At 35.6% G+C, this 26,870-nt stretch overlaps 1 protein-coding gene across 4 annotated transcripts in view; it reads left to right on the top strand.

Annotated features, from left to right (window-relative positions):
- The window catches only part of LOC123530677 (ATP-dependent translocase ABCB1-like), an 83,972-nt gene that overhangs the window by 39,059 nt on the left and 18,043 nt on the right, over positions 1-26,870 (top strand). For all 4 annotated transcript variants that reach the window (XM_053517093.1, XM_053517090.1, XM_053517092.1 and 1 more), the window contains 11 exons: positions 1,243-1,353; positions 3,115-3,240; positions 3,821-4,024; positions 8,246-8,416; positions 10,249-10,410; positions 11,503-11,521; positions 18,129-18,241; positions 18,533-18,688; positions 20,479-20,580; positions 25,089-25,166; positions 25,849-25,932. In XM_053517093.1, the coding sequence (XP_053373068.1) occupies positions 1,243-1,353; positions 3,115-3,240; positions 3,821-4,024; positions 8,246-8,416; positions 10,249-10,410; positions 11,503-11,521; positions 18,129-18,241; positions 18,533-18,688; positions 20,479-20,580; positions 25,089-25,166; positions 25,849-25,932 (1,326 nt within the window). The remainder of the gene's footprint in view (positions 1-1,242; positions 1,354-3,114; positions 3,241-3,820; positions 4,025-8,245; positions 8,417-10,248; positions 10,411-11,502; positions 11,522-18,128; positions 18,242-18,532; positions 18,689-20,478; positions 20,581-25,088; positions 25,167-25,848; positions 25,933-26,870) is intronic.

Below are 26,870 nucleotides of genomic sequence, written 5' to 3' on the forward strand. Positions count from 1 at the left end.
TGAAACTGGGTCACGTACAGTCAAAAACTAGGTCAGTAGGTCTGAAAATAGAAAAACTTTGTGACCCCTCTAGAGGCCATATTTTTCATGGGATCTTTATGAAAATTGGTCAGAATGTTCACCTTGATGATATCTAGGTCAGATTCGAAACTGGGTCACGTGCGGTCAATAACTAGGTCAGTAGGTCTAAAAATAGAAAAACCTTGTGACCTCTTTAGAGGCCATATTTTTCAAGAGATCTTCATGAAAATTGGTCAGAATGTTGACCTTGATGATATCTAGGTCGAGTTCGAAACTGGGTTACGTGCGGTCAAAAACTAGGTCAGTAGGTCTAAAAATAGAAAAATCTTGTGATGTCTCTAAAGGCCATATTTCTCAATGGATCTTCATGAAAATTGGTGAGAATGTTCAGCTTGATGATATCTAGGTCAAGTTTGTAACTGGGTCATGTGCGGTCAAAAACTAGGTCAGTAGTTCGAAAAATAGAAAAACCTTGTGACCTCTCTAGAGGCCATATTTTTCACGAGATCTTCATGAAAATTAGTGGGAGTGTTCACCTTGATGATATCTAGGTCAAGTTTAAAGGTGGGTCACATGCCTTCAAAAACTAGGTCATTAGGTCAAATAATAGAAAAACCTTGTGACCTCTCTAGAGGTCATATTTTTCAATGGATCTTCATGAAAATTGGTCAGAATTTTTTATCTTGATGATATCTAGGTCACATGTGCTCAAAAACAAGGTCACTATGTCAAATAATAGAAATAACTAGGTCATACTCAGTTCAACACTGGGTCATGTGGGGATAGGTGAGCGATTCAGGACCATCATGGTCCTCTTGTTTTATAAAAACAGACGTCAAAAGACTCTTTAAAAGGTAACAAAAGGGGAAAAAAGAGATTTAATATAAGTTTGAAACCATGACCTGAAAGCATGTTAAATTACTGGTCAAAGTCTTAACCATTCGGCCACAAAGGCTTATGTTATGTTGAGGTATTATTATACAAAAGCAAACAGCCAAAAATAATTTCAACTTAGATGTCTGGATGTTTTGTAGGATATACCCCCCCCCCACACCCCACACTAAAAAAAAAAAAAAAAAAAAAAAACTTTCATATTTTATAATGATAAGAAACAAACATGCTTTGTTACATTCATTAAAGGAAATATATTTTTGCTTTAAACATTTAGTTATTTTATCTAAGTACATATGTACCGATATATACTTTGAAAATGAATTTCAGGAACCTCCAATTGACAGTTTTTCAACAGCTGGAGAGCGTCCACAGCAACTTGATGGAAATATTGTTATGAGAAATATATATTTCAACTACCCATCTAGACCTGATGTCAAGGTAATTCTAGTGTGATAGCTTTTGCACAACTTTCATTTTCAGCTCATCTGATTTTTTGAAAAAAAAATTATGAGTTATTGTCATCACTTGATCATCATTGGCGTCGGCATCTGTGTCGGCGTTGCCTGGTTATGTTTAGGTCAGTTTTTCTTCTAAACTATCAAAGCTATTGCTTTAAAACTTACAACACTTGTTCAACATCAATAGCTGACTCAGTACAGCAAGAAACAAAACTCCATCCTGCTTTTTGCAAGAATTATGGCCCCTTTTGGACTTAGAAAATATCAGATTTCTTGGTTAAGTTTTATGTTTAGGTCAGCTTTTCTCCTAAACTATCAAAGCTGTTGCTTTGAAACTTGCAACACTTGTTCACCATCAATAGCTGACTCTGTACAGCAAGAAACATAACTCCAGCCTGCTTTTTGCAAGAATTATGGCCCCTTTTGGACTTAGAAAATCAGATTTCTTAGTTAAGTTTTGTGTTTAGGTCAGCTTTTCTCTTAAACTATCAAAGCTATTGCTTTGAAACTTGCAACACTTGTTCACCGTCAAAAGCAGACTCTGTGCAGCAAGAAACAGAACTCCATCCTGCTTTTTGCAAGAATTATGGGCTCTTTTGGACTTAGAAACAATCAAATTTCTTGCGCCATGTGTTTCTGGGACGATCTATGTATGAAAAGAATTGGAACCACTGCCTTACCATTGCATGATCGTAAGAGGTGACTTAACACTTGGTTTTGCTGTAACTCTGTGATTCCAGCAGGTATACAAATTTTGATTCCATACCTCGTGTTTTTATTTCGATGTAAATGAGATGTGGAACCAAAATTTGTAGTCCTGTTTGGCGCCATATAACCTATACTGTGTTGGTGCGCCGTAAAACTCAGATCAAATAAAATCAAATCAAATTTCTTGGTTAAGATTTGCATTTAGGTCAACTTTTCTCCTTAATGGTCATAGCTATTGCTTTAAAACTTGGAGCAGTTAAACGCCATTAAAAGCTGACTCTGTACAGCAAGTACCATAACTCTACATTGCTTTTTGCAAGAATTATGGCTCCTTTTGGACTTAGAAAATCATGGGTAGGACAATATTTCTATTATACAGAGACAAAAAAATCAGATGAGTGTCTGCACCCACAAGGCGGTGCTCTAGTTGACTTATGGTGCTTTCAATATACAAGTTAAAATTCTTGGAGGATAATTGCTTGGAAATATTGATCAGGCTTGCTTGCTGGACAATGACAGTTCTACGAGGTGCCTACCAGGGTCTGCATTTACAGTTAGTTCAGCAGGTAGAATAAAGGCATTTCAGGTTGTGAGTTTTTTTCCCCGGGCAATTCAGTTTTCTGTGAGAAATGGTCAGCTTTTAATGTGTCTTAAGGCATTTATCTTTCACCTCTGAATCTTGTTGAAAAATTGTTAGTAAGTTGTGGAAAACAAGTTAGTACCAGTGAAGAACACAGGAATACTGGTTAGATTGACTGACCACTAGTGCCCATGTTCTTATATCACTAGAAAAAGATGGAAAATTGTCATAAGACTAGAGCTCTTTAAATGACATTAAACCAGGTATGAAAAAAAAAATTAATAAAAAAATTCTAGGAATTTCAATATCTTCTTTGTAAAAGACAAGTATTTTGATGTATTTTAGTATAATTGGTGAAATGAGTTTCCATGTTAAAAACTTGAGCATTTTACGAAAGTGTATTCATTGGTAGGGAATTACGTGAATGATACTAATATTGATGTTAATTTTTAGATTTTAAAGGGTGTTGATTTAGAGATAAGCCGAGGTCAGACCGTTGCTCTAGTCGGGGCTAGCGGATGTGGCAAGTCTACCATTGTGCAGCTTATACAGAGATTTTATGACCCAGAACAGGGCTCAGTACGTACAAGTTTTAACCAGTCCATACCAGGATCAGGAAAAAAAAAAAAATACCCGTCTTCAATTTGTAGTTGTATTTAATGGATTTACATCTATCCAAATTTTCATGAAGATTGGGCAGAAAAATTCATTTGTTAAAAGAATTTTTTTAATTCCTTTAGCATAAAATTGCACCTTTTCAACCAGGTTGGCTATTCTGTGTGGACATGATTTCGTGGTTTTCAAATTTTACAGACAAAAGGAATTTTATTTGTTGGGTTAGGATTTTATTTTGTGGATTTAAGCAACTGTGAAATCCACAAAAATTAATAGTGAGATAATTAATATTTGTGGGTGACTAATATTTGTGCATTTTAGGGTTGTTGGATCAATCAAGGAAATTAAATGGCAACAAACAAATGAAATTCCTATTTATTTTACCTTTTAAACTTTAAGTCCACAAACTCTCTTATGAATGACTTCACGTTAAATTAAATAATGCAGATAATACAAAATTTGGTAAAATTCTGTTACAGATAGCTCAGAGATACTTGAATATTTTTACGTGATTTCAGAAAGTTTTCTGTAATTCTTTACACAGATCCGTATTGATGGTAGGGACATAAAAGACTTAAATTTGAAATGGTGGAGAGAACATATAGGTATAGTTAGCCAGGAACCAGTTTTGTTTGGCACTACAATCAAGGAAAACATTCGCTATGGACGCGAGAATGTTACAGATGCGGAAATAGAAGCAGCTACAAAAATGGCAAACGCATACGATTTCATCATGAAGTTACCTGATGTAAGCCTTGATAAGGCTTAAAATAAAATTAAGTTTGTTTGACCTTTACCGACCGACCCGAAAAAATTGCCCCGACTCAAATAATTTTATTGCATTCCAGAGAAAAAAAATATTTTTATTTTCTTATCAAAGGGAAAAACTTATTTTGGTGCTTGCAACTGGTGATTATTTTATTTAACAAATGCATACATAATTATGGCAAGTGAGAAAGCAACCCACGGTCGGCTAGTAGAAATCGATAAAGCGGACTGTTTATCATCTCGTGTATTCCGAAAACGTGTCAACTATGCCGATAACGTTGCCTAAGGCCATAGGATGCAGACGACAATCAAACCGCTTATAACCGGAAGGCAATCTGACGAAAGGACATAATTTTACAAATCTAGTATCTAATTTACCCGCTAAAACGTAAAGAAAACAAAACGTCATGCTGGTACTTTTCCATTCCACGAGCACGTGCGAGCTATCGTAATATCTAATTTCCATCACTCAGCGTTACTTTTGTTTACACATACACAAAAAAAAACGCGCGTAGTGCATTCATTTTTTTGTTATTATCGCATCAATATTTTTTTAGCACCGCTTAAGAAGTAATATAGTTTGAATTCTATAACGATTTTAATAAGATATCGACAGGAATGTAGGCAAAATTCTATAAAAACGGTCAAATTTAAATTTAGTTCTTTGTAAAATTTCAAACAGTGCGGTCTTATTTCTTTCTAAGAGTAAATAAATGATAAATTCTATGGGCATAAAGTTCAGACTTTTGACCAGAAGGTACAAAAAAAAAAAAAAAAAAAAACAATAAAAAAATCCTAAATAATGAAAAAAAGCATTAGCAATTTAAATACATGGCATAAAACGACTTTTGGCAAACAGATTTATGTTAGTGCGGCAAAATAGCTCACAGAGGTAGGATATCCACAATTATCGTTTGACACATTTACTGTCAGTTTATACAGGCTATTGAATTCGCTTTAAGAAATTAAAGAAGAAACTTTTTTATTGATTAATTCAAAGAACCGAGGCGGTACGATCAAACAGTGATGTGTTATATGGCGCAAAAACATGACGTAATTCCATGACAATCTCAGGCAACTGTAACGCTTTTATCTCCGCTTCAGATGCCGTGATACCTACACATTTCTTTTAGCTCTTTGAGGCGGGTGTTACTTGATGATGAAAACAAGGACAAGGACTAAGTTTATCAACAGATTAAAATCATTAATTACCGATAATCGTTTATGCTCTTTATTACGCTTTCAACATTGGGTGGATTATGATTATTGTGTCCATATTTTTGGGACACTTTACAAAATAATCATTTTTCGGGAAATAAGTCTTGAGAAAGTGAAAATAACTAGTCCTAACATTTTTAGCTCGACTATACGAAGTATAAGGAGAGCTATCCTACTCGCCCCGGCGTCGGCGTCGGCGTCTTTCCGCGTCCCCACCTTGGTTAAAGTTTTGGTGCTCTTTCTCTTTTTTCAAAATATCTCTGTAATTACTTGATGGATTTGATTCAAACTTGAAATACTTATTCCTCATCATCACCCACATCATCTGACATAAGGGCCATAACTCTGGCACCAATATTTTATGAATTATCCCCCCTTTTCACTTAGATTTTCAGGTTAAAGTTTTGATGCACTTTCACTCTATCTCTGTTATTACTGAATGGATTTGATTCAAACTTAAAATAGTTGTTCAACATCATGACCCACATCATATGACACAAGGTGCATAACTCTGGCACCATTTTTTCATGAATTATTCCCCCTTTTTACTTAGAATTTCAGGTTAAAGTTTTGGTGCACTTTCACTCTACCTCTGTTATTACTGAATGGATTTGATTCAAACTTAAAATAGTTGTTCAGCATCATCACCCACATCATATGACACAAGATGCACAACTCTGGCCTATTTTTTAATGAATTATTCCCCCTTTTTACTTAGAATTTAAGGTTAAAGTTTTGGTGCACTTTCACTCTACCTCTGTTATTACTGAATGGATTTGATTCAAACTTAAAATAGTTGTTCAGCATCATCACCCACATCATATAACACAAGATGCATAACTCTGGCACAATTTTTCATGAATTATTCCCCTTTTTACTTAGAATTTCAGGTTAAAGTTTTATGCACTTTCACTCTATCTCTGTTATTACTGAATGGATCTGATTCAAACTTAAACAATTGTTCAACATCATTACCCTTATCAAATGATGCAAGGTGCATAACTCTGGGACCAATTTTGTATGAATTATTTCCCCTTTTTACTTAGAATTTTAGGTTAAAGTTTTGATGCACTTTCACTCTGTCTCTGTTATTACTGAATGGATTTGATTCAAACTTAAAATAGTTGTTCAACATCATCACCCACACCATATGACGCAAGGTGCATAACCCTGGCAGCAAGTTTTTATTAATTATTCCCCCTTTTTACTTAGAATTTTAGGTTAAAGTTTTGATGCACTTTTTCACTCTGTCTCTGTTATTACTGAATGGATTTGATTCAAACTTAAAATAGTTGTTCAACATCATCACCCACACTATATGACACAAGCTGCACAACTCTGGCACCAATATTTAATGAATTATGCCCCTTTTTGCTTAGGACATACTTATATAGTGTTTTGATACATTTTATCTTTACCTCTCTTATTACTTTAAGTTGATATTTTTGACATAGACTCAGGCTATTGTGCAATATCTTCATCCACAATCGGAGTCATTAAACACTCCAGTGACAGCTCTAGTTTCCTCAGATGTGCCCAGTTTCACTATCCAGCATCGAAATAGTCGAGCACGCTGTCTCCTGTGACAGCTCTTATTGGAAAATACGGTAAGGGCTAGACTGTGATTATTTTTACTACCGATGCAGTTATTATGGAGAGCAACTAGGTGGTGGTGATTACTAAAATACCCTGAAAGAAAAATGTCTGCTGTGAAAACGAAATTTAAGAAGAACAAATATGATTGATTACAAAGGAAACGTAATGTACATGAGATTATTATTTGTCTACTATGTGTTATATCTGAAAATTGCTTGTACATAATACTGCTTTCATAACAGTGACAGTATTACGGCAATTGACAGGCGAGTGGTGGGAAATTTGATTATCTGTGAAAATATATTATGAACTGACTTAATTGTTGATTTCAAAATGTCTTTAATCAGAGATCGTTTTGAAATGCATTTGTTCGAAGTGAGAAAATCTCAGTTTCCGAATTTCAAGAATTTGACACGAACGTAAATGTTTTGAAATATGACAAGCTAGATAGTTTTAATATTTTAATTTTGCAATGCCAGAACAAAGAGGTATAAAAATCTTATACTTCTTTTGCCAGGACATTGGCATAATAAATGTCTGATGTCGGGGAAACCCAATCTTGTTTCTGTTCTTAGTAACATGACCAATACGTGCAAGTAGCTTAAAGCTAAAAAATCATCACTTTTGCTTGCATACTGCCATAACCGTTGTAAAAACCTTCTAAAACTCATAAAAAGCTATTGAATTAAGCATCAAACACTTGTTGAAAATAAGCTGTAATTCAGTAGTGTGTTTAGATACCAAATATTTTCCCGACTATATCGTTTTGTACTTTTAATCGCAGATGTAGTGAAAACATTTTTGATATATATATAAAGAAAAAGTATAGACATGAAAGATACTACTTTGCCTTATGTGCAAATTAAGTCTGTGCCCATATTGTGTGTGCATGAATAGGGCTAGGGGTTTATTACAAGCATACATTTAACAGAGCATCTTCCAAGATTATCTACAAGCAATAGGTATTAATAAATAGACTTTAATTTTTATTATTACTGAGACAACAAACATTAAAAAAAAAACTAAAATATAATATAATTATTTACCTACCTACCTACCCACTGTAAAAATACTGGGTCGGTAAAGGTCAAACAAACTTAATTTTAATTTAGGCCTAATTCTCTCTTGCAAAACTGAAATTATCGCGGAATCTTTTAATAATGGTAATAATGGTATTTTATTAAAATGGTACTTTTAAATACATATGTATTGGTTAATATAGATGTTTTTAAAATGTTTAAAAGGGTCAGAGGTCAAAGATTGTTGCTACTTTGGGAACTTTTTGGTAGATTTGGGTCAATCTCAGTGTTTTTCATGCAAGGGAAGATACTGGTAATTGAATCTAGAATAATAATATAAAAGAAGCACATCTGTATTATCATTTCAGAAATTTGAAACTTCGGTTGGTGAGAGAGGTGCACAACTCAGTGGAGGACAGAAACAGAGAATTGCTATTGCACGTGCCCTCGTGCGTGATCCTAAAATCTTGTTACTGGATGAAGCCACATCGGCTCTGGACACGGAAAGTGAAGGAGTAGTACAAGAGGCCCTTGAAAAAGTATAACTAAAATTTTAGTTGTTATCTGTGAGAACATGTAATATGTTAGGTAAATAATGCAAAGATGAAAATCTCTAAAGAAGATTTTCGATATCTGGTCTAAGACCACAGTTATTTTTACTATATGTTCTATATAGGCACTGGACACTATAGCAATTTTGCATGCATTCCAACCCCTATAAAAATACCTGAACTCAACAGAACTATCCAAGAGAAAAAATTCCAGCCACAGTAAACATTGGGTTGACCGGCTCTTTTCTCCACCATTTTGAAATGAACAATACTCTCTAGATGGCTGCAAACAGGCAAAACTGGCCCTATTAAAAAGTCACGTTATTCATATTTTGACATTCTCATCTATCAGATTGTACTTGTACCTACCATTTTATATCTCCTCTATTCAATTATGCCATTTATTGCAGGTCTTTCACTCAAAAATTCACCAATATTCACCATCAAACAGACCACTTCATTATTGTGGTCAACCAAGGGAAAATAACTGTGATCTTGTGCCTATATAAACACATTTTCATCTCTTAAAACAGAATATATAACTGAAATTGGCAGCAAGGCCTGTATGGACAAGTGGTTAAGTTGGCTGACTTACTCTGGTCAGCATGTGAGGAAGACAGCATCATGCTGGCATATGGAAGCTTGGGGGTTCTGCCGTCTTGAAATAATGCCCAGAGGGACACATGGAGGGACATCTGAGGTGTTATGAAACCTTTCTGGAATATTATTCAGCATGTAAAGGTGTGCATTTTGGCTTTTGTTAGAGATTTCATCCAGCTGGACCAGAGTTACAGCCCTTGACTTAGTCAACAATATTTGTAAAAGGGCATGAAAATTTGTATCGCACATATCTTAAGATATATTTGACCTAGGGTCATGAAACAAAGTAGGAATATTATTTGGCATGCAAAGTTGTACACCTTTGGTTTTGTTTGGGATTTCTGTCTGACAGACTAGAGTTATGGCCCTTGATTAAGTAAAAATATGTAGAAAGGACATACCAGATTGTGTTGCATGTATCTCAAAAAGTATTGGTCTTGGAGTCATAAAACCTTAAGCATATGAAGTTGTGCACCGGGTGTTCTGTTTGGGATTTCATTCAGTTAGACCAGAGTTATGGTCGTTAACTTAGTAAAAAATACACATAAAGTGCTTAAGAATTTGTGTTGCATATATCTTACAAAATATTACACCTACAGTCATGTGAAACCACGTATAGTGACAGGAAGTGGGGGCGCCTGTGTCCTCATTCTCATCCATCAGATGTTCGTCAAAATCCCGAGATGAACCTCTGATTTATTTCTGTCGTTTATTTGGTGAGCATGCACACTCGTAATTACTACCGGGAGAAGTTTCAGCCAATCAATGTTCGCCACTATTTGGCACGCCGAATTGAAATTTCAAACAATATGTAAGCAAGGTAGTTGCTAACGATGGATAAAGGCGATATTCCATGATTGCAATTAATAAAGATTTATTTCTGTTATTCGATGTTAAGAAATTTACCTGAAGAAATAATAATATTCCTCATCGATATGAAAGGACGCGGTCACGCTTTTCATGGACGATTTTGATTGGTTCGCTACATTTTGTCGCGAAATGACGCTGATTGGCTGAAACGTTTTACCTGTAATGTAACCAAACCACAAATATCGGCGAAATGTGCCAGAGGTTCATCCGGGGAACCACGGTAGACCTCTAGTACGCGAGAATGCTGTGTCCTATGGACACACATTTATTTGGGATTTATTTTTCTTGTAAAGAATTTTCATCGCTTGAATGCATTTCTGAATACATGAAGTATGACTATTTTCAAACAGGCTAGCCATGGCAGAACAACTATTGTGATTGCCCATAGACTGTCAACTATTAAAACAGCTGATATGATTGCCGGGTTTAAAGACGGTCGAATTGTGGAGAAAGGAACACATGACGAATTAATGACAAAGAACGGAATCTACTATCAACTTGTAACACAACAGGTAGGTCTTGGAGGGCTGGCTTTGTATTCAATAACACATGAAATTGGCAAATTATTCAAATTGTTGTACCTTCATTTATATTAATGAAATGTGATGTCTGTAGCTACAGTGCAGATTCATTCAAAGTTTCATTCAAAAATAACTAAAGGATAAGACTAGTTCAACAGGATGTGTATGATGGACAATATGTGTAACAGTTCATTGAAATAGATACAGAAGGAAGAGTCTTGCTATCCTTATGGAAGCACAAAACAAACCAAGCAACATAACAGCAGACTTAGCTTAACCGAGTCTGATCGTGAGAGGTAATGAAAAGTGGAACAACCCTAATGCCCCCTAGCGCCAGTTCAAGTGGAACTCTATTACAGAAAAAAATGAATGTACTCCATAGGATCTTTCCTCAGATTTCTTAGAATGCAGAATATCACAAAAACAGTTACTTGTTCAAAAAACATTTGAGATTTTTTGAGTCAATGTCCATCATTTTATCAGGTTTGCAACCATTTTTTCCCTTGAAGTATGTTTGCATCAACTTCACACTCTGCCCCTTGACAAGAATAAAATGAAACATTAATTACTGTTTGTTAGATCTTTTTGGTAACAAGATTTTTTTCTGTTTACTCGTCAAATATTAGACAATGCCACTCATATACATTATTCTTAAGAAAAACAAGGGGGGTAATCAGAACTTACTTGATTTTCAATATATCTTGATTAATTTTGAATTTATCATCAAAAATATATTTTGGACTCGAAAAATATTTTAAAATTCCGAATTTGAATCTTTTGTGGATAGATTGTCATTAAACATTTTTTAGAATATTTATTTAGCACATTAAAATTGAAAATAGAAATCAAAATTGCTCATAGGCAAGAATTTTACATAAAAATTGACATTGTTAAAGATCACAGAAATTTATAATGTTTCTGCTGACATTCCTAAAGACCTTTAGAATGAGTTGTAACTTATTTTTGGATCGTACAAACTCAGGTTGTAGTTTATGAAAAAAGACTTGTCAAGGATGCTGTGGATCAGACAGTAAGCTTTGGGGAAAAAAACAGTACTCATTGCAATTTATTTTTTCATTTCAGAGTATGGTTTCCGAGGACGGTACGTAACATTCATTTTTTTTTCTAACTGTTTATTTCTTGTAGTTGTATCATTATAATTGTTAGTGCAGTAAATAAAGTGCCCATAAGTTTTGCATTTATTTTTTCTGCAACTTTTTCATCATAATTATACTAAAATTGTTGAAAATTTTAAGTGTACCCCTAGCAGGCCTTTTTTGCACGAACTGTATAAAAATATTATACATTAATATATACAATAATAAAACCTGTATGTTCATATTTTATATTTTGCATCTTGGAACTTGGTCACTATACAGAAGGTACAGTTACTACTTGTTATTACTGATATGTCTGTTTAAATTGGCACAGCACTGACATTTAGCCATGTTACTGTTGTGCCAAGTTAATAAGGACTTCCTATACTTGTAAATGTATAAAAGGTATATCCAAGTTGGCCCCAAAAGAAAATAAAACTGAAATAAATTACTAACCATTAATTTGAAAAAGTACCTTACTGTGAGAAGGTTTGTCCAAATTATTGTGACAACATGAGGTCTCTTATCTATCTTTTTTTGGGAATTCCCTATAATTAAAATTCAAAAAACTGTATTAATGATGTTGCTACAAAACCCTAATTCACCCATTAAACAAAATTTAATGCAAAAATCCTTAAATCATTTTACTTAGAGAAGGTTGGTTGTTCTACCCAGGTTCCAGCCTGTGCATGAAACAGTGCCTGGAGGGGCACCTGGCATCCAGGAATTCAGTTTATTTGCACCCGCCTTTGAAGTACAGGTTTCTTGTTTAGTATGGGTAGTTGAGGGACATCCCGGCTTAGAATGCACGGAACAACTTGTGTAGCCCTTGTCGGGCTTCATTTTGAAATTCCCAGCATCCAGTCAAGGCTGATTGTGCTGAAAACATTATCAATTTAAGGGAATTACTCAGCACTGAAAGCTATTGAGAATATCAGCCAGAAACATGAATCGAACCTTGACCACAGGCTTTGTAGTTCAAACTCCCTTATCTGTTTTTGTAGGTTTGAAACCTTATTTCAGATGCAGATGGTTTCCTATGACGAAATAATCTAGCTGGGTTGTTTAAGGTTGGTGGTTCTACCTTGGTACCTGCTAGTTAGGAGGGCAACTGGGGCCTGGGGTCTTCCTCCAAAAGCTTCCATGGGGCCTAAGTTATGTCAGTGTTACTCAGACCCTAACAAAATGTATAAAATCACCTTAAGGTACTTTTTCAGTTGTTAACTTAATTTAATACAGTTACATAACAATCAAAGATGCTCATAGTAATATGCATGAAGGTAACTTCACAGGAACTTGGATCTCTCTTCTGTATACAGTCCCTCCTTCACCCAGTATGTGCATGATTGGACCCCTTGTGTCCCTCACTGTTAAAATACCATGTTTATAAAAATTGTCTTCCTGTTAAAAAAAATGTCTGTCAGTACCTACCATTTATAATCGACCACTGTGAAATCAGTTAATTGCATTGGCTTTAATATTATGTAATTTTAGTCTTGCAGCTATTTTGTGTAGACATGAAGTTGTGGATTTTTGAATTTTAAGATAACACAGATTGAAAGTCTTATTTGTTCATTGATATTTTAATATGTATGGATTGGCATTACTACAACATGGAAGAAAATGAGTCACCCATGAATTATAATGATTTCACAACTCTAACATAAATGATGATAAAAGAAGACCAGAGATACTTACTGGTAGTACAGTTGTAGTGTCCAAAGATTATGTTGTTCTGTACAAAAAAAAAGGATGTAAATGTTGTTGCTTAAATTATTTCTATATTGATTAATGCATCAGGAGCGTTCAGTAACTATCATTATAATGCAGTGTTCATGCCAGAAATCTTGCAGCATTCTGTTTTTATTTCATGTTCCTTTTAGGGTGTGAGGATGGAATGTAGTCAGATTTTTATTGCGAAATTGTTTTATATGAACTAGTGAAAGTTAATCTGCTCATTTTGAGTCATTTGTACTTTGGCAAGGTCATTAATTTTATGACTATATATACAATCAATATAATTCTGACTGTGCAGAGCAACCTCTATTTACAACACCGAGCATACACTCAGTGCATAATTTGTCTTTCCCAATAGATAGAAAGTAACGTTTCCAGTACAACAAACATATTTTATTGTTCCCATTGGTGTTCACTAAAGAGAGGTTACACTGTATGTGAAAGAAATCTTTGTCTTATTGTCTTAGATTATAAAACTTGAGTTTGTAGACCAGTCTGGAAACTCTAGCATCTGATTGGTTCTTTCTGAGCACAATTTTGAAACTGACCAATGACAAGTTTGCATCATGAGACTGGTCTCTATTCTCCGTTTATAACTTTGGACTTATTTTGTACATCTTTGAGATACCTGGCCTGAACACTGTTGCTTAGCATGTTGGTGAAATGAATGGGAGAAATTCTTTGCTTGTAAAATTTTCCCCAGACTCGATCCACATTCCCACCCATAAAACCCTGTTTCATTTTTCAACAGAAACACACAAAATTTTTAAGAAAATCGTTTAAATCTGAAGCATTACCAGAAATTCAAAGCAATTCTGCTCTATTGAACATAATACTTGTCATTTTAGATTTAACGTAAGTTATAATGATTATGGGGTTACATGGTGAAGATTTTGGTTTACCTAAGCCAAAATGTGATGGAATAGTTTTTGTCTTTGTACCATTTATTTTAAAATTATCACTGAATAATCTATACAATGAACACTCACAAAGTTATGAAAGAAACTCACAGAATTATTTACAAAGTATTCACACTGTTTTCATTGGATGAAAAATATTTCAAAGTTGTCTGATTGTTTGATTGAAAACACATTTTCAGAATTCTTGCGAAGTGCTAGCTGTGATTTCATTGGTTAAAAATAATATCCACAGAATTATTAAAAAGTACTGGTACTTGTGTTGATTTTATCAGTTGAAATATATTATAAAACATTTTGATTGGTTGAAAATACCCAAAGCTATAAGCTTTTTTTGTATACAGCATCTTCTGCATGGTTCATATTGCTTTACCAGCTTCCAAAAATGTTTTCATTAACATGGCTGAAAATAACAGTTGGGCCACCTTAGCCAAATCGTTAATTTTGCTGATTTTGAATCAAGTATATTGTATTCAGGAGAAAGGAAGCAGTGTTTTGGTTATCAGGTCTTTTCTTTGATATTAGCAATACTATTTTTACATGGATCATTTCAATGTTAAGCATTGTTTGAAAAAGGAAATATGAGATTATAAGATTCTTACACTGGTTGTAAGAGCAGATGGGAATATTCTTATCTAGAATAACTGTTAAGGCGGTAACAAGGCTTTGCTGAGTTACTGTATAAACAGTTACCCTTGAGCAGGATATTCCCATCTGCTCTTACAGTCAGTGACAGAATCTTTTTCTGACATACCATGTTCAAAGAATAATAGTAAAAATGAAATATCAAAGGAATGATTTTCTTTGTAGCACTATTTTCTTAAAGCAGCATATTTAAACAAAGCACAAGAAATGAGCATCTGTAAACATCAAAGACGTCATGATGTTTCAAAGACAAATAACAATGCTTAGTTTCAGTTTTGTTTTATCACTTGCAGCATAATGTTATGTATTTTTATGCCCCCTCAGGGAGGCATACTAGTTTTCAACTGTCCGTCCGTTCGTTCGTTAGTTCGTTCGTTCGTCACAACGTTAACTTTTTGCATGAAGGCACTTTACTCGCGAACCACTGCACCCAGGACCTTCAAACTTCACTTGCTGATAGTACTTATTGAGTATACCACCCCTACTGACTTAGGGGTCACCAGGTCAAAGGTCAAGTTCACAGGGGCCAACGTTAACTTTTTGCATGAAGGCATTTACTCACAAACCACTGCACCCAGGACCTTCAAACTTCACATGCTGATAGTACTTATTGAGTACACCACCCCTACTGACTTTGGGGTCACCAGGTCAAAGGTCAAGGTCACAGGGGCCAACGTTAACTTTTTGCATGAAGGCACTTTACTCGCGAACCACTATACCTAGGACCTTCAAACTTCACTTGCTGATAGTACTTATTGAGTACACCACCCCTACTGACTTTGGGGTCACCAGGTCAAAGGTCAAGGTCACAGGGGCCAACGTTAACTTTTTGCATGAAGGCACTTTACTCGCGAACCACTGTACCCAGGACCTTCAAACTTCACTTGCTGATAGTACTTATTGAGTACACCACCCCTACTGACTTTGGGGTCACCAGGTCAAAGGTCAAGGTCACAGGGGCCAACGTTAACTTTTTGCATGAAGGCACTCTACTCGCGAACCACTTCACCCAGGACCTTCAAACTTCACATGCTGATAGTACTTATTGAGTACACCACTCCTACTGTCTTTGGGGTCACCAGGTCAAAGGTCAAGGTCACAGGGGCCAACGTTAACTTTTTGCATGAAGGTACTTTACTCGCGAACCACTGCACCCAGGACCTTCAAACTTAACGTGCTGATAGTACTTATTGAGTACACCACCCCTACTGACTTTGGGGTGACCAGGTCAAAGGTCAAGGTCACAGGGGCCAACGTTAACTTTTTGCATGAAGGCACTTTACTCGCGAACCACTTCACCCAGGACCTTCAAACTTCACTTGCTGATAATACTTTATGAGTACACCACTCCTACTGACTTTGGGGTCACCAGGTCAAAGGTCAAGGTCACAGGGGCCAACGTTAACTTTTTGCATGAAGGCACTTTACTCGCGAACCACTGCACCCAGGACCTTTAAACTTCACATGCTGATATTACTTATTGAGTACACCACCCCTACTGACTTTGGGGTCACCAGGTCATAGTCAAGGTCACCAGGTCAAAGGTCAAGGTGCTGCCGGTGGGGGGCATTTGTCACCATTAGTGACAGCTCTTGTTGATAAATTTTTTTTTTTTGGTATAAAATATACTGTAAGGAGGAATTATCAGTTACTGCACAAATCTCATACATATAATTATGTAGTTGCTATAAGTCATTTACAGCCTGAGAGTCATCTTGCATCCAGGGTTGTAAGATGGAGTTTTTCAGCACCAGTGAAAACGCTGGAAATCCCTGTCTGGTATGCAAGAAAAGGGTACTCTTTCTCAGTATTACCCACAGAGATGAAAAAAAGTGGGGTTTTTTGGCAGTTACAGAATTAGGGCAGGAAAGTGGACAGTGATGATCAATGAATGAAGTTTTATCATAACAAACAAAAGAGTATGTTATTCAAAGCACAGTTCAGCATTTTACAATTTCAGTGAACCACACATCATGTATATTTTCTGTTATTGTAGAATGTGTATTTATTGTACCCCCCGACAACAAAGTTGTAAGGGGGGGTATACTGGTTTCAGGTTGTCTGTCTGTCTGTCCTGTCTGTCTGTCCGTCTGGTCGTCTGTCCGTAGACGCAATCTTGTGCGCACCATCTCTCCTTATCCCCTTGACAGAATTTAATGAAACTTCACACAAGTGATCAGTACCAACAGTAGTTGTGCATGGGGCATGTTAGGTTCTTTAAGAAAAAAAATTTGCAGAGTTATGGGACTTTGTTTTTTTGTTACTATTCTATATACATAGACACAATCTTGTGCGCACCATCTCTCCTTATCCCCTTGACACAATTTAATGAAACTTCACACAAGTGATCAGTACCAACAGTAGTTGTGCATGGGGCATGTTAGGTTCTTTTAGAAAAAAAAATTGCAGAGTTATGGGACTTTGTTTTTTTGTTACTATACTATATACATAGACACAATCTTGTGTGCACCATCTCTCCTCATCCCCTTGACACAATTTAATGAAACTTCACACAACTGATCAGTAACAACAGTAGTTGTGCATGGGGCATGTTAGGTTCTTTCAGAAAAAAAATTTGCAGAGTTATCGGACTTTGTTTTTTTGTTACTATACTATATACATAGACACAATCTTGTGCGCACCATCTCTCCTCATCCTTTTGACACAATTTAATGAAACTTCACTCAACTGATCAGTAACAACAGTAGTTGTGCATGGGGCATGTTAGGTTCTTTCAGCGACAAAAATTGCAGAGTTATGGGACTTTGTTTCTTGTTAACATACTATGTACATACAGCCTGCATATGCAATCTTGTGTGTGCCTAATCTACCAAACCCTTGCACACAATTTAATGAAACTTAACACAAGTGATCAGTACCAACCCTAGTTGTGCATGGTGCATGTTACATTCTTTTAGATAAATATTCTACATAGTTATGGGACTTTGTTTTTTGTTACTATACTGTATACATACAGTCCACATAATTATGCAGTCTAGTGTGTGTCAAATTCAATGTACTGTGTCAGTGCATGCAGGGGGTACATTCATCACCTTTAGTGATAGCTCTAGTTTGTTATAATCTAACATTTAAGGCTGTGCAGTATTTTCATATTTTCAGCTGCGTATCTATAATAGACATACATTTATTATATATATCTAACATGTATCTTTAGATCTTTCATGAATACTTTGAAATTTACTTGTAATCAGATTATCTCATTCTGTTGTATATATAGATATTATTCAGACAGAGTAGTGAAAGCAAAACTTGTATCATATACAAAAATAAAAGCTCTGCTGTATATTTTTAGATATTGAGGCTGAAATGTATGACAATCCCAAAAGTCCTCTAAAAGCACAAAAATCTGTAGTAGATACACCACTGAAGAGGGTTCTGTCTGTGAAAGGGGAGGAGCTGAAAGAGGTAAATTTTAATTCATGTTCTTGAACTGATTAATAATTAACCCTGAGCCTGCTAAAGTTCTATAATGAACTGGTCCTTCATCGAATTTGGACAGTACCATTTATTGTTCAAAGGGATGTTAACTGAAAATTTATTGACTGAATAGCGAACAGTGTAGACCATGATCTGTGCAGGCTGATATCAGTCTGGTCTGGTTGCAAAGGCAAAATCACTTGCCACTAGCAGGCTAAAGGTTCATAACTCTGTTCAAAACTGATAAACTGACATTTCCCCATGTATGATTTTGTGCAGGATGAAAAGAAGAAAGAAGAAGTTAATGCAGGTATGGGAAGAATACTTCAGCTTAACGCTTCGGAATGGTATCTCATTGCACTTGGATTGTTTGGAAGTATAGTTAATGGTGGTCTCATGCCTGCATTTGCTGTCATATTTGCTGAAATTCTTGGGGTAAGTCTGCTTTACCACCTTTGTAGAAAGCTGTAGAATACTGTAAAATCATTACTATTTGTGACAAACTATATTTTTCCATGTTTGCAGCAGTATATTTATTCAGATGCCAATGAAAATAGATACAGTGAAAATTTCCTATTTTACTTATTTTTTAAACATCGCTATCCACAATTATGTTCCCATGAAACAGCATTTTGCAATAACCCAGGAATTTTATACCAGTGAAAATAAATGAGTTTACCCTAAACTCGTGAGTTTTAACCCTTTTAACATCACTTGTTTAGAACAAATGCCTCCCTATGTTGGCATGAATTTTGATTCAGGTGGACCATTTTTAGCTCACTTGAGCACAAAGTGCTCGAGGTGAGCTTTTGTGATCACTCACCTTTGTCTGTCCATTATCTGTCCACACTTTTCTTCAGATGATATCTCTGAAACGACTGGTCAGAATTGCACCAAATTTGGTCATGCTGGCATGGTCCTCTATCAAGTTTGTTGAAAAATTTCAGCTTGGCTCCTTTTAGGGGCTGCTAGAACTAAAAATAGAAAAACCTTAAAATGACTTCTAACATGAACCATTTGATGAATCTTCATGAAACTTGGGTCTGTAGTATTATTACAAGATCCTCTTCCAAATTTGTTCAGAAGTAGGTGCTTGGCCCCATTTAGGTGCTGCTAGAGCTAAAAATTGAAGTACCTTCAAAGGACTAATGAACTGTGGATGGATTTTGAGCATCTTTATAATGTCCTGACATAGATATGTTGAAATGTTTCAGCTTGGCCCCTTCTAGGGGCTGCTAGAGCTTAAAATAGAAAAACCTTGAAATGACTTCTTATCATGAACCACTTGATAGATCTTCATCAGAGTTGGTCTGTAGCATCATTATAAAGTTCTCTTCAAAATTTGTTCAATGAGAGAGCTTGGCCCCTACTAGAGGCCCTACAGAGCTAAAAATAGAAATACCTTTTAATGACTTCTTTTCATGAATCACTTGATGGATCTTCATCAAACCTGGTTTGTGGCATCATTACAAGGTTGTCTTCCAATTTTATTCAAATGGGTGCACTTGGCCCCTTTTAGGGGCCACTAGAGATTGAAATAGAAGTAGCTTTAAAGGACTTCTCATGAACAGCTTGATGGAGCTTCATCAGACTTGGTCTGAAGCATTAGTATAAGGTTCTCTCCCAATCTTGTTGGGGCAGTCAGCACCCTTTTAGAGGCTACTAGAGCTAAATATAGAAATACCTTTAAACAACTTCTTCTCATGAAACACTGGATGCTTTTTATAAGATTTGGTCTGTAGTATCATTATAAGGTCTTCTTCCAATTTTTAGAAAATGGGGGCACTTTGTTCCTTCTAAGGGCTGCTGGAGCTGAAAATAGAACCGTTTTAAAGAGAATTGTCTGTGTGTGTTTCACCACATTTTAAAGACCTGAAGAACTATATACTGTTTATATTCTGTTACCCGTATTGATGTAATTGACTTTTACTGCCTCTAGAACTTTTGACACAAGGAGCATGTTATGGTCTTCTGCCAAAATTGTACGCTCTCTAGCCTGTTTAAGCTCTGAAACTCAGGTGAGCGATCATGACCCGCTTGTCTTATCTCTTATACTCTGAAATCATAAATATTCATGAGGACTAAAATTTTCATGGATTTCCTGCAACCAGTCCCCAAAATGTAAATCCAGTGAACAGGCAAATTTCCCATTCTTTTATCTTTACAAGATTGCAGAAAATCTGTCAGGCTTTACAAGTTGCTCAAGCTTTATGACTACATTTCAGGTATTTTCAAAGCCGCGTGAAGAGCAAGAAAAAGATATTAATTTATACTGCATCCTATTTGTGTCTCTTGGAGGTATAAGCTTCATCACTTACTTCTTACAGGTAATATATATTTGATTGTGGAGAATTTGGCATATCATTTTGCAACATTCCACCTGTCTCTGTAACATGCATTTCGTGTAATTTCATTTCTTTTTAGCTCACCTGTCACAAAGTGACAAGGTGAGCTTTTGTGATCGCGCGGTGTCCGTCGTCCGTCCGTCCGTCTGTAAACTTTTGCTTGTGACCACTCTAGAGGTCACATTTTTTGTGGGATCTTTATGAAAGTTGGTCAGAATGTTCATCTTGATGATATCTAGGTCAAGTTCGAAACTGGGTCACGTGCCTTCAAAAACTAGGTCAGAAGGTCTAAAAATAGAAAAACCTTGTGACCTCTCTGGAGGCCATATATTTCACAAGATCTTCATGGAAATTGGTCAGAATGTTCACCTTGATGATATCTAGGTCAAGTTCGAAACTGGGTCACGTGCCTTCAAAAACTAGGTCATAAGGTCTAAAAATAAAAAAACCTTGTGACCTCTCTAGAGGCCATATATTTCACAAGATCTTCATGAAAATTGGTCAGAACATTCACCTTGATGATATCTAGGTCAAGTTCGAAACTGGGTCACGTTCCATCAAAAACTAGGTCAGTAGGTCAAATAATAGAGAAACCTTGTGACCTCTCTAAAGGCCATATTTTACATGGGATCTGTATTAAAGTTGGTCTGAATGTTCATCTTGATGATATCTAGGTCAAGTTCGAAACTGGGTCACCTGCGGTCAAAAACTAGGTCAGTAGGTCTAAAAATAGAAAAACCTTGTGACCTCTCTAGAGGCTATATATTTCATGAGATCTTCATCAAAATTGGTCAGAATGTTCACCTTGATGATATCTAGGTCAAGTTCGAAAGTGGGTCACGTGCCGTCAAAACTAGGTCAGTAGGTCAAATAATAGAAAACCTTGTGACCTCTCTAAAGGCCATATTTTTCATGGGATCTGTATGAAAATTGGTCAGAATGTTCATCTTGATGATATCTAGGTCAAGTTCCAAACAGGGTCATGTGCGATCAAAAACTAGGTCAGTAGGTCTAAAAATAGAAAAACCTTGTGACCTCTCTAGAGGACAGACTTGTGAATGGATCTCCATAAAATTTGGTCAGAATGTTCATCTTGATGATATCTAGGTCAAGTTCGAAAGTTGGTCACGTGCCTTGAAAAAGTAGGTCAGTAGGTCAAATAATAAAAAAACGTTGTGACCTCTCTAGAGGTCATATTTTTGATGGGATCTGTATGAAAGTTGGTCTGAGTGTTTATCTTGAGGATATATAGGTCAAGTTTGAAACTGGGTCAACTGCGGTCAAAAACTAGGTCAGTAGGTCTTGAAATAGAAAAACCTTGTGACCTCTCTAGAGGCCATACCCTTGAATGGATCTTCATGAAAATTGGCCAGAATGTTCACCTTGATGATATCTAGGTCAGTTTAGAAACTGGGTCATGTGCCTTAAAAAACTAGGTCAGTAGGTCAAATAATAAAAAAACGTTGTGACCTCTCTAGAGGCCATACTTTTCATGAGATCTTCATGAAAGTTGGTCTAAATGTTCATCTTGATGATATCTAGGTCAAGTCTGAAACTGGATCAACTGCGGTCAAAAACTAGGTCAGTAGGTCTAAAATTAGAAAAATATTTTGACCTCTCTAGAGGCCATATTTTTCAATGGATCTTCATGAAAATTGATCTGAATGTTCACCTTGATTATATCTAGGTCAGTTTCGAAACTGGGTCACGTGCGGTCAAAAACTAGGCCAGTAGATATAAAAATAGAAAAACCTTGTGACCTCTCTAGAGGCTATATTTTTCATGAGATCTTCATGAAAATTACTGAGAATGTTCACCTTGATGATATCTAGGTAAAATTCAAAACAGGGTCACATACCTTGGAAAACTAGGTCAATAGGTCAAATAATAGAAAAACCTTGTGACCTCTCTAGAGACCATATTTTTCAATGGATCTTCATGAAAATTGGACAGAATTTTTATCTTGATAATATCTAGGTCAAGTTCAAAACTGGGTCACATGAGCTCAAAAACTAGGTCACTATGTCAAATAGTAGAAAAAACGATGTCATACTCAAAACTGGGTCATGTGGGAAGAGGTGAGCGATTCAGGACCATCAGGGTCCTCTTGTTTAATGTTTTTATTATGTCAGTATGAATAAAAGAATGAACCTGAATAAAGTGCAGCGTTGTAATACAGTACCACGCTGTAATACAGTGCTGTGTTGTAATATAGTGCCACCTTGTAATACAGTGCCACATTGTAATACAGCTGTGTTTTAATAGAGTGCCACCTTGTAATACAGTGCTACGTTGTAATACAGTGCAGCATTGTAATACAGCTGTGTTGTTATATAGTGCCACCTTGTTATACAGTGCCGCGTTGTAATACAGCTGTGTTGTAATATAGTGCCACCTTGTAATACAGTGCCGCGTTGAAATACAGCTGTGTTGTAATATAGTGCCACCTTGTAATACAGTGCTACGTTGTAATACAGTGCCGCGTTGTAATACAGCTGTGTTGTAATATAGTGCCCCCTTGTAATATAGTGCCGCATTGTAATACAGCTGTGTTGTAATATAGTGCCACCTTGTAATACAGTGCCGCATTGTAATACAGCTGTGTTGTAATATAGTGCCACCTTGTAATATAGTGCCGCGTTGTAATAGAGTACCATTCTATAATACAGTGCTATGTTGCTTTATACTTATTTGTAAAGATATTTTGGTGTTGTGATAACTTCACCCTTTACAGGCAGTTGGGTTGGTGGCTGAAATCGATTGTCAATAACTAGCTTTTTCATAGAATTAAATGTATATATCTCAGTAGTGAGTTAGTGCCCCTTGAACTGGTCAAAATAGCTTCTGCTCAATAACTAGTGTATCTTTTCTCAGAACTAAGCGAAACTTATACCGTACTTTGGGATATTTTCGTCATGATTAATTTTTCGCCTATTTCACCACCAATATGAAGTGACGAATATATAACGCTCAGAAATATACCCATGTCAAAAATATACATATACACCATATTTATAAATGTTAACACTACAATACCTCCTTATCTACATTGACTATCGATTGCAAATACTTGACATCGGGTGTGAAAGGATAATTGCTTTTGTATTACCTGTATTGTTACCAAAAACGTGAAACCCGAGATTTTCTCACCTTGACCAATTTTTATCGAATTTATTGAATATGTGTAGTTGAAAATTGGCAGTTTTAATTTCAATACACTTACTGTATAGTACAATGGTTGTCACAGTGTTAAAACAAACATGTCTATTCTCAAATATTGTCAACCGAAAAAAAAGAAGTTCTTCTACCACTAGAAAAAAAAACAGTGAAGACTGTAATTTACGCGAGTTGTGTAATGTGGAATCCCAGCCATTTTGGGAATATGAAAATCAAAATGACTGATTTAAATAAGAAATTCATTTGATAAGCATGATAAGCACCCCTTTTTGTGCTTGTATGTTTTTAAATTGAAAGATGGTACGGCAAAAAAAATTTAGACGTTCATGAACATGTTAACGAATTTTATTGCTTTTACATTTTAATACAATTTGCAGTAAATTTCAGTATGTATATACCACATTATGATATAATAAAGACAAATGTACGCAGTTTGTGTTGTTGGACAATCGCAGAAAAGTAACCTCCCTTGGATACTCTTCAAAAATGCCGGTAAAGTTGTTGGATTTTGATGAAATTTTCGGGGAAATTTTCGCCACCTATGTAAGATGGCAAAAAATACACAGGCCAGAATAAAACCACTCCTTTTTGGGTTAAAAGCACGAAAATTTGCCGACACGAAAATATCCCAAACACCGGTACAAAGTATATATCTCCATAAAATCTAGATCAAATCTGTCAATCCTGACTAGTATCTTAAGAGTTATTGCCTTTGAATCAGTCAGAATTGCCAAGTTGACATTGTCTGCTCAATAACTAGAGCAAGTTTTCTTAGAAATAAACCAAACTGTAAAGTATGTAGCTCTGAAAAATCTAGGAAAAGTGTGATAATCAGCAGGTTTGGACCAGTACCTCAGCAATTATAATGGCCCTTGAATTTGTCAAAATTGAAGGTTTTAGCTTCATAACTGAAGTAGTTTTTGAGAGTACCAGCTTTCTAAATAGAGTAGTTCTTATCCTGTGTTCACTTGTTCACAAGGGATACAGGCACTCTTAAGTTTTGGCCGTTAAATTACTTGAACTTGTCAAAAGGAACTTGCTGTTATTGGCATATATTGTGACAGTTTGCTCTCTTGTTAAAAGGTTACCTTTGACATTGGAGCTACATGTTCATTGTTAGGCAAAAGTTTGAAAATCTTCATTTACAGAAAGTTTTACAAAGATGTACATCTGACTTTGAGAAGTAACAAAAAGTGTTGGAAACAGAGTTACAAGTTAGAAAAATTCCTTGTAGCGAGCTTTGTTCATCCACAGAGTATGAATAAAATATTCATTAATAATAGAACTGTTTTATCATATGTAATTGCTTTCAGGGATACATGTTTGGTCGGTCAGGAGAATATCTGACTCTTCGGATAAGAGCAATGTGTTTTAAGGCCATGTTGAGACAGGTAAATATGTTTTTAATGTTCAGACTATACGAGTCACTCTGAATATTACTTTTTTTTTTGAAAGGAATGAATTTCTTTATTTCCATAGAGTTTGTTATAAAGTGTACGTCAGTAGTGAAAAACAAAGATATCACTGTTTCCCGCCTGCTGAGCTCGAGAAGTGGGCAGTTACAGTACATGGCTTTATTTACCAATGCTGTGTTGGAATATGGAAATTTTTTTCAAATTATGATTATATTGATTTTTTTTACCACATATGGAAATGTTGTAGATTATGGCCAGTTGGCATTACAAGTCCTCTACCTCAGATACGAATACTGTTGGTCTTCACTTACTTTTTATGCATTTAAAGTTACTGTGTACCATACACTTTTGAAGTTATATAAGTTAATGTACCCAGCCAGCAAGTCTTACAAGGAATATTTTTATACTTTATCTCAAAGTATACATGCCAAGGACAAAATCACATGAATTGCAGATTTCATGTCTAAAATTGTGACTCTTGAAAGTAAAAAAAAGCTAGTCAAATTGAACTTTCTGACATATAAAAAGAAATGGTTTCCAATCACCATTTTAATACTAATTATGTAATGGGCCAGAAACCTGAAGCATTTTGTAAATGAAGTTGAAAGTTAAGGGCAATACCGGTAGATTCACTGGAGAAAAATCATTTGTTTTGCAGGAGATAACATACTTTGATGACCATGAAAACAGTGTTGGTGCCTTGACTACCAGACTTTCAACAGATGCTTCACAAGTCCAGGGGGTAAATAAAATCTGTATCTTACATATTTGTATATTGTTTTAAGAAATGAACCGCATTAGCACTCAGATTTCACATAATGCTTCTTTGTGGCTCTGTTGAGTTTGTGAGTTACTGGTATTTAGCAGGGTTTGCATGTGCATGATCACCAGAGAAAAATACTTTAAACTTTTATACTTTCAAATAAATACTGTGTATATTTTTCAACAGATTTTTTATGTTCTAATGATTTTACTCTCCTCATGAAAAATTTTGAAAACAACTTTTTGTCAAATTTTTATTGGATACCATGACCATTGGATAGGAAATGATCTGACAAAGAAAATAAGTGCTTGCACTTACTTGTTTCCTTCAGAAATAAAAAAGTTATCAACATTTTTTAAATTTCAGGCATAGATACAATGCTGAAATAAGCTCATGAATACAAAAATGATAAGTAAAAGCTCATCAGTGTGTGAACAATTCACCTTAACCAGTTAAAAGCTTGAATTGATAGATATTAGAATTATTCAAGTATGAATATCTGTAGTGTTCCCATTTTTAGCTCACCTGTCACAAAGTGACAAGGTGAGCTTTTGTGATCGCGCGGTGTCCGTCATCCGTCCGTGCGTGCGTCCGTAAACTTTTGCTTGTGACCACTCTAGAGGTCACATTTTTCATGGGATCTTTATGAAAGTTGGTCAGAATGTTCATCTTGATGATATCTAGGTCAAGTTCGAAACTGGGTCACGTGCCTTCAAAAACTAGGTCAGTAGGTCTAAAAATAGAAAAACCTTGTGACCTCTCTAGAGGCCATATATATCACAAGATCTTCATGAAAATTGGTCAGAATGTTCACCTTGATGATATCTAGGTCAAGTTTGAAACTGGGTCACGTGGGCTCAAAAACTAGGTCAATAGGTCTAAAAATAGAAAAACCCTGTGACCTCTCTAGAGGCCAA

This window comes from Mercenaria mercenaria, chromosome 11, assembly GCF_021730395.1.
Source record: "Mercenaria mercenaria strain notata chromosome 11, MADL_Memer_1, whole genome shotgun sequence".
NCBI lineage: Eukaryota > Metazoa > Mollusca > Bivalvia > Venerida > Veneridae > Mercenaria > Mercenaria mercenaria.